General features: G+C 64.2%; 1 protein-coding gene and 1 long non-coding RNA gene across 2 annotated transcripts in view; both read left to right on the top strand.

Annotated features, from left to right (window-relative positions):
• The window catches only part of LOC114006740 (uncharacterized), a 10,849-nt gene extending 1,094 nt beyond the window's left edge, over positions 1 to 9,755 (top strand). The window contains exons 2-5 of the long non-coding RNA XR_003548426.1: positions 180 to 516; positions 777 to 2,108; positions 5,996 to 6,141; positions 9,389 to 9,755. This is a non-coding gene — a long non-coding RNA (uncharacterized LOC114006740). The remainder of the gene's footprint in view (positions 1 to 179; positions 517 to 776; positions 2,109 to 5,995; positions 6,142 to 9,388) is intronic.
• A 2,691-nt stretch (positions 9,756 to 12,446) lies between these two features.
• Positions 12,447 to 13,194, top strand: part of MATK (megakaryocyte-associated tyrosine kinase) — a 6,875-nt gene continuing 6,127 nt past the window's right edge. The window contains 2 exon segments of the mRNA XM_027769600.1: positions 12,447 to 12,723; positions 12,824 to 12,947. Coding sequence (XP_027625401.1) covers positions 12,643 to 12,723; positions 12,824 to 12,947 — 205 coding nt within the window. The 5' untranslated portion in view covers positions 12,447 to 12,642.

Below are 13,194 nucleotides of genomic sequence, written 5' to 3'. Positions count from 1 at the left end.
CACCCCACCCCCGGGCTTGGCCTGGCCCTCCTTCCAGCCTTCCCATGCAGTGCCCACGTGTGGTTTCGCGGTGGAGCCTGGCAGACACAGCTGAGCCCCCGTGCCTCTCGCTGGGGCGGGAGGCCTGAGCATTGCGGGCCTGCGACCCAGCCCTCTGGGCCCTCTGTTCTGTCCCTCAGGAACCTGCCCAGAGCCACAGGAGGCTGGAGAAGCGGGGCCGGGGCCAGCCACACATGGTCGGGGACTCAAACCTCAGCCCCGTGTGGGGCCCGGCCGCTGCACTCGGTCGCACCCTGGCACCCCGTGGGAGTGGACTCACACCGTGCGACCTTCGGTGGCTGGTTCCGCTGGGCACGGCACCTTCCTGTACCATAGTGTTTGATCCACATAGAAGGCTGTGTTCGCTAGGCTCGGCCCTGGAATACCTATCTTGGACCCTGGGCAGGAGGGTGGAGAGTTCAAGGCCGGCCTGGGCAGCACAAGCTGGAGTCTCTCAACACAACAGGAACAGGAAGGGTGCGTGCGGGTGACAGAGTGTCCTGAGGGTGCCAGGGAGCCCCGCCCACTCAGCAGGAGCGTCTCCCGCTGTGTGTTCCTGGTGCACGTTTCACCCCAGTGCACACGGACGGCAGAAACCTTTCATCCTGCCCCCAGCCCAGCGTGGTCTGGGCGGCCGAGCCAGAGTGGGGGCCTAGGGTTTGGGGACGGGAAGGGGCTGCTCTGGAGGCCGGGGTCCGCGTGCCCTGGCCTCTCAGCCGTACCTCATCTCATTCCAGCAGGTGCCTCTGGCCGCGACCTTGGCCCCGTTTTACAGGTGAGGAGACAGGTGAGGAGACAGGCGCGGAGAAGCCTGGCGGGGTGCCGGGGTCCCTCGAGCCCTGGTCTTGATGGCGTGCCTCCGAGTCTGTGTCCTGACCCCCACTCAAGTCCTGAAGGGTGCATGAGGGCCAGCATCCTGGTGAAAGGCCCCTTCCTCCATGGGGACCGGAGGCACGCCTGGCCTGACCGCCCTGCCCTGCCCTGACCGCCCTGCCCTGCCCGCCCTGCCCGCCCTGCCGCAGAACCGCCGAGCGGCTGCCCTGGCCGCTTCCCTGGGCCTGGGGCTGCTGTCCACTCCTGGGAGCCCTCAGGCCCCAGGCTGGGGCAGTGTCTTTGTTCACGACTTTAGCAAACGGGAACCGACCAGGGCTTGCTTTGCTGTGGCTGGTCTATTTCTGCCCGCTCTGCTGGTCTCAGTGAGCTGCTGGTCTCGTTTCTGTTGGCGCGGCCTTACCCGAGGGTCCCCGGTTACAGCCTGTTGTCTCCCGTGTTTCTGTCTGCGTGCTCCGGGGGCGGGCCTCGTTCTTGCTGAGTCTCGGGTGGCCTGTGCTTCTGCACGCGCGGGCTCAGCTGCAGCGGGCAGGCAGCAGGCGAGGCTGGCGGGCGATGCGCGGCCCAGACACCCGTGCTCACTCACTCGGCCCTCAGTGCTCACGTGCTCTCGGGTGCTGCCCGCACCTCCGAGACGGGGCCAGGACGAGCCCAAGGTCTCAGGTCTCCGACTGCAAAGCCAGCGAAGTCGTCTCTCGTGAGGGCCAGGGGTCCGTTCGCTGTGTCCTCACCCTTGATCCTGGATGACCTCCACAGACAGGGGTGACGGAACCCTCCTGTCCGGCCCCGCCCCACACTTCTGGGGCAGCGAGCGTCCACGTCCACTCACAGTGGGAGAGGTTCGGGGCTTCTGTCACCCCGGAAGCCGCTGGTCACCGAGGAGCTGGGTCTTGGGGCAGTGGAGGAAGTGAGTCAGAGCCCGGGCCGGGCTGCTGTCTGCCTCCCACGAGCCGCGCCGTGTCACCATCCCCTGCTGCAGCCAGAGCTGGCCACCAGCCACCCCTGCCAGTGACACGACTTGGCAGGGGGTGGGAACACAGGGGTCCCGGCTCACAGCCTCATCCCACGGCACCCGCCGGGCAGTCCCTGCTGCTGCTGCCACTCCAGACGGCCCTGAGCCCCCGCCGGTTCCAGACGTTTTCTTGGCCACAGCTGAGGGCCGTGAACTGAAGTTTTTGTTGTTAATTTCCCAGAGAGCGTGTGTACTTGCCGGAGAGCGACAGAGCAATGCAGAGAAGGTGAGAAAGCGCCCCCACTTCTCCCTGCGGGATTTGGGGCGCACGCACACATGCCCGCTGTGTTCAAGCCGGCAGGCCGGGACTCAAACCACACAGTGGGCCATGGGAATCTGCTTTAACCACCATGCCTGCTGGCCCTGAAGTTCATTTGTAATGAAAGCTTTTTAAAAAGCAGAGCCTTGAGCCCCCGTCAGCAGTGACAGGTGGGCGTCAGGGTGAGCGCGGGTGCTGGGGAGGTGCCCTCGGCCCCTCGGCCCCTCGGCCGGTGCGCACTTCCCTCCAGGGCTCGGCTCCCTTTCCCTCCATCTCTGTCTCCCTATAAAAACTAAACAAGGGAATAAAATCGAACTTGGTGGGGAGAGAACCCTTGTGGTTGCAGCTGAAGGCCCCAACGCAGCGGGGTGTGAGGGTTGTGACTGGCCGCTTCAGCTCCTGGCGCCATGCGGGTGGCTCAGACCGGAGGGCCCTGCTGGGAGGACGGCTTTGACGGCTGTCTGGGGGCCACTGACCTGGAAACCACGCTGCCTCGGGGGCCTCGGTGGCAGGCGCCACGGCGCGGCTTCTAGCCCCTTCCCATGTGCACACCTGCCACCTCCATCTCGCCCCATGGGGGCCTTGGCCTTACAGACAGCTCGGGGGACATTGTGGGCTGCCGGGGCCCTGTGACCCTCGGGTCCAGGCCTTGTGTGGCACCACGCAGGTGCACCGAGGGTGCCGATGTGGGGAGGAGGGGGGGGGCCTGCGCTTCTCCCAGCCCTGGGGATCGACCCAGTCGGCCAGCTAGGGCATATGCTCGCCAGAGAGTCAGACTGAGAAACCACCCCTGGGGGATGGCCATGCCGCAGTCCCTTCTCCGTTCTCCTCTCAGGGTCTTGGGCACACCTGCACACGCGCCCGGTGTGAGTAAGCCGCTGGGTCCAGGACTCGAACCATGGTCGACTACGTGGGAGTCCAGCCACGCAGCCATTACGCCATCTGGCCCCTGATCTACGGGGTGTTGGCGGTTCCTGGACCCCTGCCCTCTGCGGGTGGCATCTACGCGGTGCACCAGTGCCCACGGTGCTCGCAAACGACCAGGCTCTTCTAGAGCTGTCCCTGCGGTCCCCGGAGTGCCATCTGGGGGCACTGGGTGTTGCTCACAGGCGTAAAACGAGGCCCAGACCTGAGAGAGGCAGGGCCTTCCCACGTGCCCTCCAGGACTCCGCCATGCAGGGATGTCCTGAGCCCTGAAGCGCTGAGCCCCGCCTTGCTCCCGGCTGTGGTGCTGGGTCAGGAGGAGGAGGGGAGGGTGGCTCCCAGCAGGAGGAGTGGTGGTGCCTGGCTCCTGGGTTCTGGGTTTGCGACACGGTTGGTCCCTGGCCACCTGATTCGGGAGACACAAGGAGGCAGCCTTGTCCGATGGCCACGGCCACCTGACCTGTTACCAAGTGGGCTCCGTGTCCCCCGCAAGCCCTGTGGTCCCCGGCCTTCCCCCTCAGGTCTGTGACCGCTGAGAGCCCGCGGGGTGCCCCCAGCAGAAGTCAGCAATGGCAGCCGTGTGGGATGAGCATGGCCTCCTCCGGGAGCCTGCCCTGTGTGTGTCCCTGGGGGTGAGGCTGCGGGTCGTGGAGGCCCTTGGGAGGAGGAGGCCTGCAGCCTCTTTTGACTGTCTGCGTCAGTCACCCCACGCCCAGCAGGTGGGCCAGGACAGCATGCACATGCCAGGGCACCCCCAGACGTGTGGCTTTGGCCTAGACCTGGTGGCATCAGGGCAGGGCGTCCGTCATCTTGGCCCCAGCAGCACTGAAGGGCGGTCCCCCTTGAGTGCCAACACCCATCCCAACCCCAGTCATAGGCCCCCAAGCTCACCCTGGCAGAAAGAGGAGAGACCCCTGGGTCCCTGCCTGACCCCCACAGCCTCACAACTGTCCCAGAGCAGCCTCCCCCGACCTCCAGGCCCCCCATTGTCCTGTGGGGTTCACGGCTCCCGGGCACCCCGGCTAAGCCCCCCTGCCCCTCGTACCCCAGCCATCACGGCTCTGTGAGTGCACTTGACTTTAGTTGCAGAGAGACAGGGAAGGCACCCATGGGGCGCGGTCACCCCATCCCTGTCCATCTCTCCCTCCTTGCACGCAGGCCCACAGTGCCAGGGTTGAAACCACGGCCGTGGGTAATCTAGCCTGACCTTTTTGGGATTTGGGGCACACACCACACATGCCTGTCAAGTTTTAAACCCCTGAGTCCAGGACTCGATTACGTGGGAGCCCAGCAACGGACCGATTACGCCACCTGCCAGCCCCATGACCTGCTGTGTGTCCACCTCCTGCCCGCCCCGACCCTCTGTGCCCCTGCAGGCAGCCCTCGTGGCCAGCTCTGGGGGCACAGTCCCCCCCCCCACTGCATCTGACAGCAGCTGGAGGAGCCCCAGTGCCCTGGGGGAGGGGTGTGCTCTCTGGGGGTGCGGATGGGGTGGGCCCAGCTGGCCTCTCCCTGGGGTGCTATGGCCCCAGTGTGGTGGGGGAGAGTCTGAGGCCCCCCAGGCATGGGCAGCCTCACAGGGGTCCCCTGGGGGTGCCGAGGAACTGGCCCAGAGCTTGTTTCATCATCTCCTGAGACCCAGCCTTGCTGCAGGCTCCCGGGAGTAATCTCACTTTGGTCCAGGAGACACCTGAGGGCTTCCGGGAAGAGAGGGTGATTAGGCCAAGTTGAGGGAGCTGCTTTCTGTCCCCAGGTTATCATCATCGTAAACTTTGGAGGGGTGAGGGGATGAGGAGCCTTGGTCACCTTCCAGCCCATGGGGCTTCCCAGACACCATGAGGGAGCAGGGAGGTGGCTGGTGACATGGGCACTGAGCTGAGGCCCGTGTGCTGGGACACCCTTCTCGGGCCCAGGCCAAAGGAGAGGGGCCACCTCCTGGAGCCTCGGCCAAGGGAGGGTCTCCAGCAGGACCTCCCCGACAGGCCGTGCTGCTCTGCGGCAGCCGTTTCCTGAGGGCCAGGGCTGCCTGTCCCTCAAGGGCGTCCCGCAGCGGGTCAGGCAGGGGACTCGGCCGGTCCTGGCCACAGCCACAGACCCAGCACCACAGCCACGAGTGGCCCCCAGGAGGCCCCTCCTGCCCCCGCTTTCTCCTCCTCTGCATCTCATCCAGGGACCCTTGGCCACACGCACCCCTCCTCCTCCTGCACCCCAGAGGTGACAGCCATTCACCCAGCTGCCCAGGCTGACCGCCTCTACCAGCAGGGAGCCCTCGCAGATTTCTTCATGCTCATGGCAGGTCCATGAGGAAGTCCTGTCACTCTCACCACCCTGTGGCATGTGCTCAGGACAAGACCCCAAACCTGAATGAAGCCCCCAGGGCCACCCCTTCCGAAGGACAGGTCCTGCCCCAGGCCCTTTGCAGGCGTTCCCACCCCCCACTCCCTTCCCTCCGTCTTTACACCCACAGCCGACTTCGGTCCTCTGCCTTCCCCTTGAGGCTGAATCCCGTGCAGGTGGCAGCCTGCGGGGCTCCCCAGGTCGGCCGGCCAGGTGCGTGGTGGTCCCCAGGGCACCTGCCAGAGCTGGGAGCTCAGCCCTCAGCGGCCGGCAGGACCGGCCAGGGCGATTGCGGGGAGACCTGACGCCCAGCACCTTCCGCAGAAAGCCCCGCCCCCGGCCCGGGCATCCTGCACACCCCTTCCTCCCCTGCCTTGCCGGCCGCACCCCTCCCGGCTCCCTGCAAGGCAGAGATGATGGAAAACCAGCCCGCTGACAAAGAGTTAAGCCGGCCCTCCTAGCAACCCCAAAATCCGAGTTTGGCATCGAAACGGCAAAAGCAAGCAGTTGGTTAGCGATTCGGTCCAGATGGGTGAGCCGTCTGGGGGACCGGCTCACTAACGGGGGAGCCCCCTCTGACCTCCCCTCCCCAGCGTGGCCGCCAGGCCGCGGGCCGAGCAGACGAGCCCCTGCCGCGACCAGGCGCCCAAGGAGCCACACTGCTGGGGACGGGGACGGAGGAGCGGTCCCAGAAGGGAGCGGCCGGCTGCGGATGCGGGAGCGGTTGCTAGGAGACGCGGTGAGTGTGGGCGGGATGGTGCAGGTGGGCGGGGGAGAGGGAAGGCGGAAAGGCAGGGCTGGCCGCTCCACCCCAAGGTCACCAGTGACACGGAAAGGTCGCTGCCAGCATGCAGGCGCCCCTGTCCCCAGTGAGTAGCCCTCAGTGACTCGGGTGTCCAGCGGCTGGTCAGGGCCCCCTGTGCCCCTCTCCTCCCTGGCTCCTTAGTGTGACACCAGGGCTGAGAAGTCCCGGGTAAGCAGGTCGAGGGCTGTGCTGGGCAGGACAGGGGAGCATCCAGGTCGCTCCCGACGCCCTGTCCTCACTCCTGCTCCCAAACCAGAGTGCCCGGGAGGCAGGTGCACACGCCCAGCGTCCACAGCGGGCTGAGGTGGAGGCAGCCCGGGGCCCACCAGGAATGGATGGGCAGGCAGACACTGCAGCTCGCGGGCGTGGCGGAATATTAGTCAGCCATGAAAAGGAGGGCAGTAATGCTTCGACCCACATGGCAGGGTCCTGGTCACACCCGGGACCTCCTTGGTCGTGCTGGGTGTGCGAGCGAGCGCGTGGCCCGGTTGGGCGAGGCAGAGGGCGGCAGTGCAGGGTCCCGTTGAGGGGTGCTTGTCTCCTGCTCACGCTCTGGAAAACAGCTGAGGGAGCCAGACAGCAGTGAGGCCAGCAGGCGGCGTGGGGGTCAAGGCCCTGGTCTGAGCTGACCGCGGTTGGGGTCCTGCTGCTCGAAAATCGTGCCAGGCGTGTGTGCGTGCCTGCCCGGAAATCCAAGAAGAGGGACTGCAGTGTGGCCACCCCCAGGGTCTTTTCTCTTCCCTCTCTTCTTTCTCTCTGGTGAGCACCCGCAGCCCATGGCAAAGACCTTAAATAAGTAAGTAAATGGGCCCAGCAGTTGGCATAATGGCTGTGTCGCTGGACTCCCATGTAGTCGACCGCGGTTCGAGTCCTGCCCCGGAGGCTGAAACTCACGCCAGGCACGTGTGCATGTGTGCCCAAGATCCCTAGAGAAGAATGGAGGAGAAGGGATTGTGGCACCCCCCCTCCCTGGGGGGTGATTTCTCGCTTTCTGTCTCTCTGTCTCTGTCTTTGTGACGTGCACATACGCCCTGTAGCAAAAACCTCTCCAATAAAAATAAAATAAAACGTGATAGGTGAAACGTCAATAGACAGGTTGGAAGAAAAAGTAAAGGGAACAGCTTTAAAAAGGCAGAAAGGAAACGCAGTAGACAAGGAGACGAGAAGATTGGTCCAAGAAGCCAGCATGCGACAGGCGCATTCCCCGAAGAGAAAAGGGAACCAGAGAGGAGAGGACCACCAGGGCCGGGCTTAAGGGAGCTGGAGCCCACGTGGACAGCCAGGGTTGGAGAACACGCCGGCACGGGGCCGCCACATGGCCTGGTACTGAAATGCTGTCTTTCTCTGGCAAGCTCATGTGCCCTATAGCAAATTAAAAATAATAAATACGTAATTCTAAAACGAGAGAGGGAGAGGGCGGGCCAGCCCACGGCATGGTGGTTAAGGCGCGGGACTCTCCTATATGACTGACTGCAGTTCGAGTCCGGACCTGGCGGTGCGCACTCACTCTTTCTCTCTCTCTGGCCGAATTAAAATAAATGAATAAATAAAGTTAATCATTTTTTAAAAATTATAAAATAAAGAGAAGCACTCCAGACACATACGCATGCTTCCCGCAAACCCCGCCAGGGTGGAAGGGAAGTGGAGAAGTGATTGCGGCATGGCCACGCCCCACTGCAGTGCTTCCTCCTCCCCCCTCTCTCACTGTCTGGTGAACGCACGAGCTCTCTGGCAGAGAAAAAAAAGGAAAGGAAAGAGAGATCACCAGTGATAGCCATCGAGGGAGTCTGGTTTGCCAGGAACAGAACACATGACGCTGGGTACCCACACAGTGGTGAGGACAGACCCACACGCAGCCCGCTTCTGGGTTGAAAGTAGGGTATGGGGAACAAGAAGAGTCTACAGTCGTCCAGAGAGGAGAAGTGACAAGCGGAGGACAAGGGAGCAGGACAGCTTCAGAAAGACCACAAAACAAGGAGACTCAGACCCCAAGACAGGAGCTGCATCCTGGGGATCCCATGTACTAACAGGGACCAGGACCACGCTGGCCGGCAGCCTGTCAGCGGCCATGAGGACAACCAGCCCTGAGTGGGAGTCAGTTCCGTTGGACAGCTGGGAGAGGGGTCACAGCCGTTCCAAACCGCGGCGATGACTAAGTCCAGGGGAATGAGGAAGCACGTCTGAGGATCAGTGTTCCTAGTGGACGGCACCCAGCCCCTGGGGAGTGGAGCCGTGCCGTTCCGTCTCCAGCACACAGTAAAGCACCCTGTGAGGACCAGCTACTTACCCTGTCAACACGAAGATGTACTTAGCCCTGGAGGGGCGCCTCGCTAAAGTCAGAGAGCTTTGTTTTTACTTAAAAAAAAAAATTTGCAAGGGGGCCTGCAGGTGGCGTGGTGGCTAGAGATGCTGGACTCCCACATGGCTGAACGTGATTAAAGTCCCGGACCTGGTGGTTTGTTTCATTTTCTCTCTCTCTCTCTGATCAAACTGGAACATAATAAAAAAGTTAAATAAAACAATTATTTTTAAAAAGTGTTTGCAGGGGCCGGCAGGTGGGGTGGTGGTTAAGGGCGCTGGACTGCCACATGGCCAACCACGGTTCGAGTCCCAGGCCTGGCAGCTTGCTTTCTCACTTTCCCTCTCTCTTTCACTCTGTCCCTCTCTGGTCAAAATAAAAATAAAGTTAAATAAAATAATTATTTAGAAAAAAAATAATTTTTGTTATATAGGGCACATGCACTCACCAGAGAGAGAGAAATGAGAACTCATGGGACCAGCAGGCGGCATGGTGGTTAAGGCGCTGGACTCCCACATGGCCGACCATGGTTCAAGTCCTGAACCTGGTGGCTAAGTAAAGTTAAATGAAATAATCCTCTACACGCCACCTTGCCTTCTCCATCCTCTTCTTGGGATTCTGGGCACACACGCAGCCCGCGTGGTTTTCACGCCCCTGGGGCTGGAATCAGCACTGAGTCAGCCACGTGGGATCCAGCCCCGTGTGCACAGTCCACAGCTTGACTCCGGATGCGACCGCTCGCAGCCCGCGCTGGGTCGCCACTGCAGGTGGATGCCCATGTGCCGTCACCCAGCGAGCCGAGATCTGAACTCGAGCCTCCCACAACGCACGTGCGCAGGTGGGGCAGTCCTCGTCTAGCGGAGGCCGTCTTGGTGTTCACAGACGCCGCACCAGGCAGCACTGCCACGGGACCCTCCCACGAGGGCTGATCTGCAAAGGAAATCCACACCGGATGAGTAAGGCCCCGTCGGTCTTCCCGGTGTGTGCCTCCAGCACTGGAAGTGGCGAGAGAGAACGCCGACAATTTAAAATAGTGCGCAGAAAAAGGGAACCGGCCGGCTGGTGTACGGACCCCACGCGGCCAACCTCGCAGCTCCAGGCCCAGACCCGGCGGCTTGAGAAACATACAGGACATGAGTCACGCGCCCAGGATACCAGGGGGAGGCCGGAGGCCACGGGATTGTGGCGTGGCCATCCCTCGCCCCCCGGAGCGATTTCTCACTTCTCCTCCCTCTCTCCTCGGCAAGCACATGCACCCTATGGCAAAAACGAAACAAAGAAATAAAAAGAAAATTAACGAAATAAAAGGTGATTTCTAGCAAGGAGAGAAACAGCTGGGAGACCAGGGAGGGGACGGCTGCGCCACCGGCTGGCACGGGATCTCCCAGGACCAGAGACTCTGAACTGGTGTCGATGGCATGTCATAAGGTGTGCGACAGGGAGGGTGAGGAGGGAGGAGCAACTGGCGTTGCCACCTCTGGGGACTGGAAGGCCGTGGAGTCCTCGGGACCCCGAGTGCTCACAGCCCTGAGCCTACCCTTTCTGGGGCTCTGATCCGGTTAAACCGCAGGCTCAAAGCCCCCTGGAGCTCAGCGCTGGGTGCCTGTGACCACACCCTGCGGGGGAGCTCCCTGCACCCCAGGCCAGCTTCTGGCGGCTTGGGAGCCTGGGGCTGTCACCTCCCAGCTCAACACTGACCACTCCTTCCAGGATAGGCCCTCCCAGAGGGTGGGACAAGGACCCCAGACGGCCGTGGGGAGGCCCGGCCTAAGCCTAAGCCCTTCTGCAGAGAAAGCCCGTCCCTTCGAGCCCTCCTCCCATCTCTCTGCTGCGTGGAGGGGCCAGTTCCCTGGGCCACCAGGCGTCCTGCCGCCCCGCCCACGCCTGTGAGCGGAGTGAGATAAGCCCTGGGCGGGCCGGGCCAGTAGCAGTGTGGACAGATCTAGTGCCGGTGTGGGTTTCCGCCGGGGCGCTTTTGGCTTGACACTTCTATTTCAGGCGAGTGAGGATGACCGGATGGCCAGATGGCCGGCCATATAGGGCGGCCCCCTGCTGCAGGACCCCCAACCCCCTGGGGGAGCCACAGCCTGGACCACCTGCCAGCCAGCTCCAGGGAAGCAGTAGGCGGGGGTCCCAGGGCAGAGCTGCCTCCCGCAGAGATGCGAGCAGCTGCACCAGGGCAGGGAGCTGGCCCATCCGCTGCTGCCCACTCCTCCCTGGGGATAACCGCATGCCAGTTGGAGCTGCCCTCCCGAACTGTCCCCTCGCATTCTCGCCCGCGTGACATGAGTGGGGTCCTGCCGTCCGCATGCCCTGCCCCGGCAGTGGTTACGACAGCGGCATTCTGACCACTCTGCTACCCAGTCCCCGAGTTTCTGCACAGTGTTCCGCAAGAGGGATGTCCTCTCATGGGCCTCTGTCCCCAAATCACGTGGTGCCTTGGCGTGGTGGACACTCAGCCCTCTTGGGTCCCAGGGGTGGAATGGCCTGGCTGTCTGGGTCTCCCGGCTCGTTGCAGCCGAACCCCAAGCTTCATCTTGGTCCCAGAGGACACGCCCTTCAGCGACGATGGCGGTGGAGCTGGGGGTGGCCCAGGCCAGTGAGACTCAGGCTGGTGTCCACCTGAGGAGACCCCGGCGTCTTGCGAGGTGGGAGCTGGCCCCAGGGGGGACAGGCTGGCAGACCTGGGCTGCCCCTCCGCAGCCTGCTCCTGCAAACAGCTTCCCGCTCCAGATGTTCCCCTCCCTGTCCCACTTTCCCTCACTGCTGGGGACAGTGACACTGATGGCGGCTGACATTTCCCAGCGCCCTTCCGTGGCTAGTGCCAGGCACCAGCAGCCCTCTGCGGCCACTGTACTGGGGTGCACTGGGCTGGGGGGCAGCGGCTGCAGAGTTGGAAGCGTCTTCTGGGTCTTCTGGCTTGTGCGGCTTGCTTACCTCCCTGGACGGGCAGCTCAGTGACACACCACGAGGGTGAGGGAGGCCCCTGCTCCATGCTGAGACCACCCTTCCCCCGCCCTGCTTCCCTGCCAGGCCAGTCGGGGGCTGCCCAGGCCGCAGCTCCTCCCGCGTCCCCCCTCCTCGACCCTCCTTCTCCCCCCAAAATGAGGAAACGGTGCAAGTTGCTTCAAGTTGTGCAGCCCGGACCGCCTCGGGGTGCGCAACCGGCTCACGCGGGCCCTCCCGGGGGGCGGGCTCGGGGCGCGACACGGAGGCGCCCCCTGACCAGGTGAGCTTATCAGTCGGTGGGGAAGGGGGGGGGAGAGGTCCGCAGGCGGGAGAACCCCAAAGGATCCAGGGGGGGCCGGACTTGGGCGGTGCGGTAGCGAGGAGGCACAGTGCGGGCGAGTGCGCGCGTCCCGGGCGCGCGGCAAGTACGCGGCTGGAGCAGGGGGGTGGGGAGAGACGGAGGCCATCAGGCGTGGGGTGGGGTGTGGGGGGGTATTTTTCTGGGCGCAGGTGTGCGCGGCTACGAGCCCCGCTGTGCGCCTCCGCGCGTCCACGTGGAGGCTGCGCGCCTGCGGCCCAGATGCGGGTACCAGCTGTACGCGGGGCTCTGCGCTGCGGGGCCAGGTTCCCAGCTTGCCAGTGTCTGCATACGTGCACACGTGTGGTCGTGTGTGCACACCTGTCTGGGGACGTGTGCCTTTGCTCACATGCCCTGCCTGCCTGCCTGGGCTGTGCGTTCGTGTGTGTGCTCGGGTGTGCGTGGGTCGGTGTGCGTGTGAGCACACCCGGCTGGAGGGTTCATGGAGCCCCACTGCAGGGGCCGCGACTGCACCCCCGGCTCTCCCCACTGTCCACGCAGTGGGGGCGTGGGGGCGGGGAAGGTCCCACAGCCATGAGGACCTGGTGTCCGTCCTGGGTGGTGGCTCAGCGGCAGCCTGGGAACCAACTCCAGGGCCAGTGACACTTGGCGAGTGACCTTGAGTCATCCCACTTCCTGGCCCTGACCCTGCCTGCTTGCTAGGAAAGAGGAAGGGCCCAGGTCGTCGGGTGGCCCCAGGTCCCTTCCAGCTGTGCAGCGTGCCGCCCCAGCCGCGCCCTTGCCCTGGCCCCAGCCTGCTCTGCCGTGCCTCGGTTTCCCTTTGGGGCGATGGCGGAGCACGCCTCCGTGGTCTCCTCGCTGGCGGTTCATGACTGACTCTGCTAAGCCACCTCCTCAGAGAAAGACCGCCGTCCCGGGGGCTGGGGTCCCGCCCGGCTCCACCACGGAGGTCCGTCCCGGGCGCTCTGCCTCCACCTGGCGGCGCTGGAGGTGGTAGGAACCGGACCCTGGGCCCGGCCTAGCTCCAACCTGGACCCGCCCCTCCCCAGGTGAGCCCTCGCTTCCTCCGAGCCTGGCACCGCCTGCCCGTCTCGGCCAGGATGCCCACGGTGAGTGGCCCCAGGCGCGAGCCCCTGCTCGCAGCCCTCCCTGCACTCGCCCCCCGGCCTGGGGGCTGAGACCCGGGCCCGCAGCTCCCCTGCCCCGCTGCCCTGCCCCGCGCTCTCCGGCTCTGCAACCTGTCGTGGCTGGCCCCCGCCCGTCCCGGCCTGGCCTCTTGGTGACGTCCACGTTTCTCTCGGCCGCTCTCTCCTCGCCCCCTGTCCCGCGCCCGCCTCTCCTTTCTCTCCCTCCTTCCGTGTCTCCACCCCGCACCCCGTGCCTCTGGGCCCCACATGCCCCGACGCCCCTCCCCGCCCCG

The sequence above is a fragment of the Tupaia chinensis genome, unplaced genomic scaffold, assembly GCF_000334495.1.
Source record: "Tupaia chinensis unplaced genomic scaffold, TupChi_1.0 Scaffold149964_2, whole genome shotgun sequence".
Taxonomy (NCBI): domain Eukaryota; kingdom Metazoa; phylum Chordata; class Mammalia; order Scandentia; family Tupaiidae; genus Tupaia; species Tupaia belangeri.
This window is presented reverse-complemented; position numbering and strand designations above follow the sequence as displayed.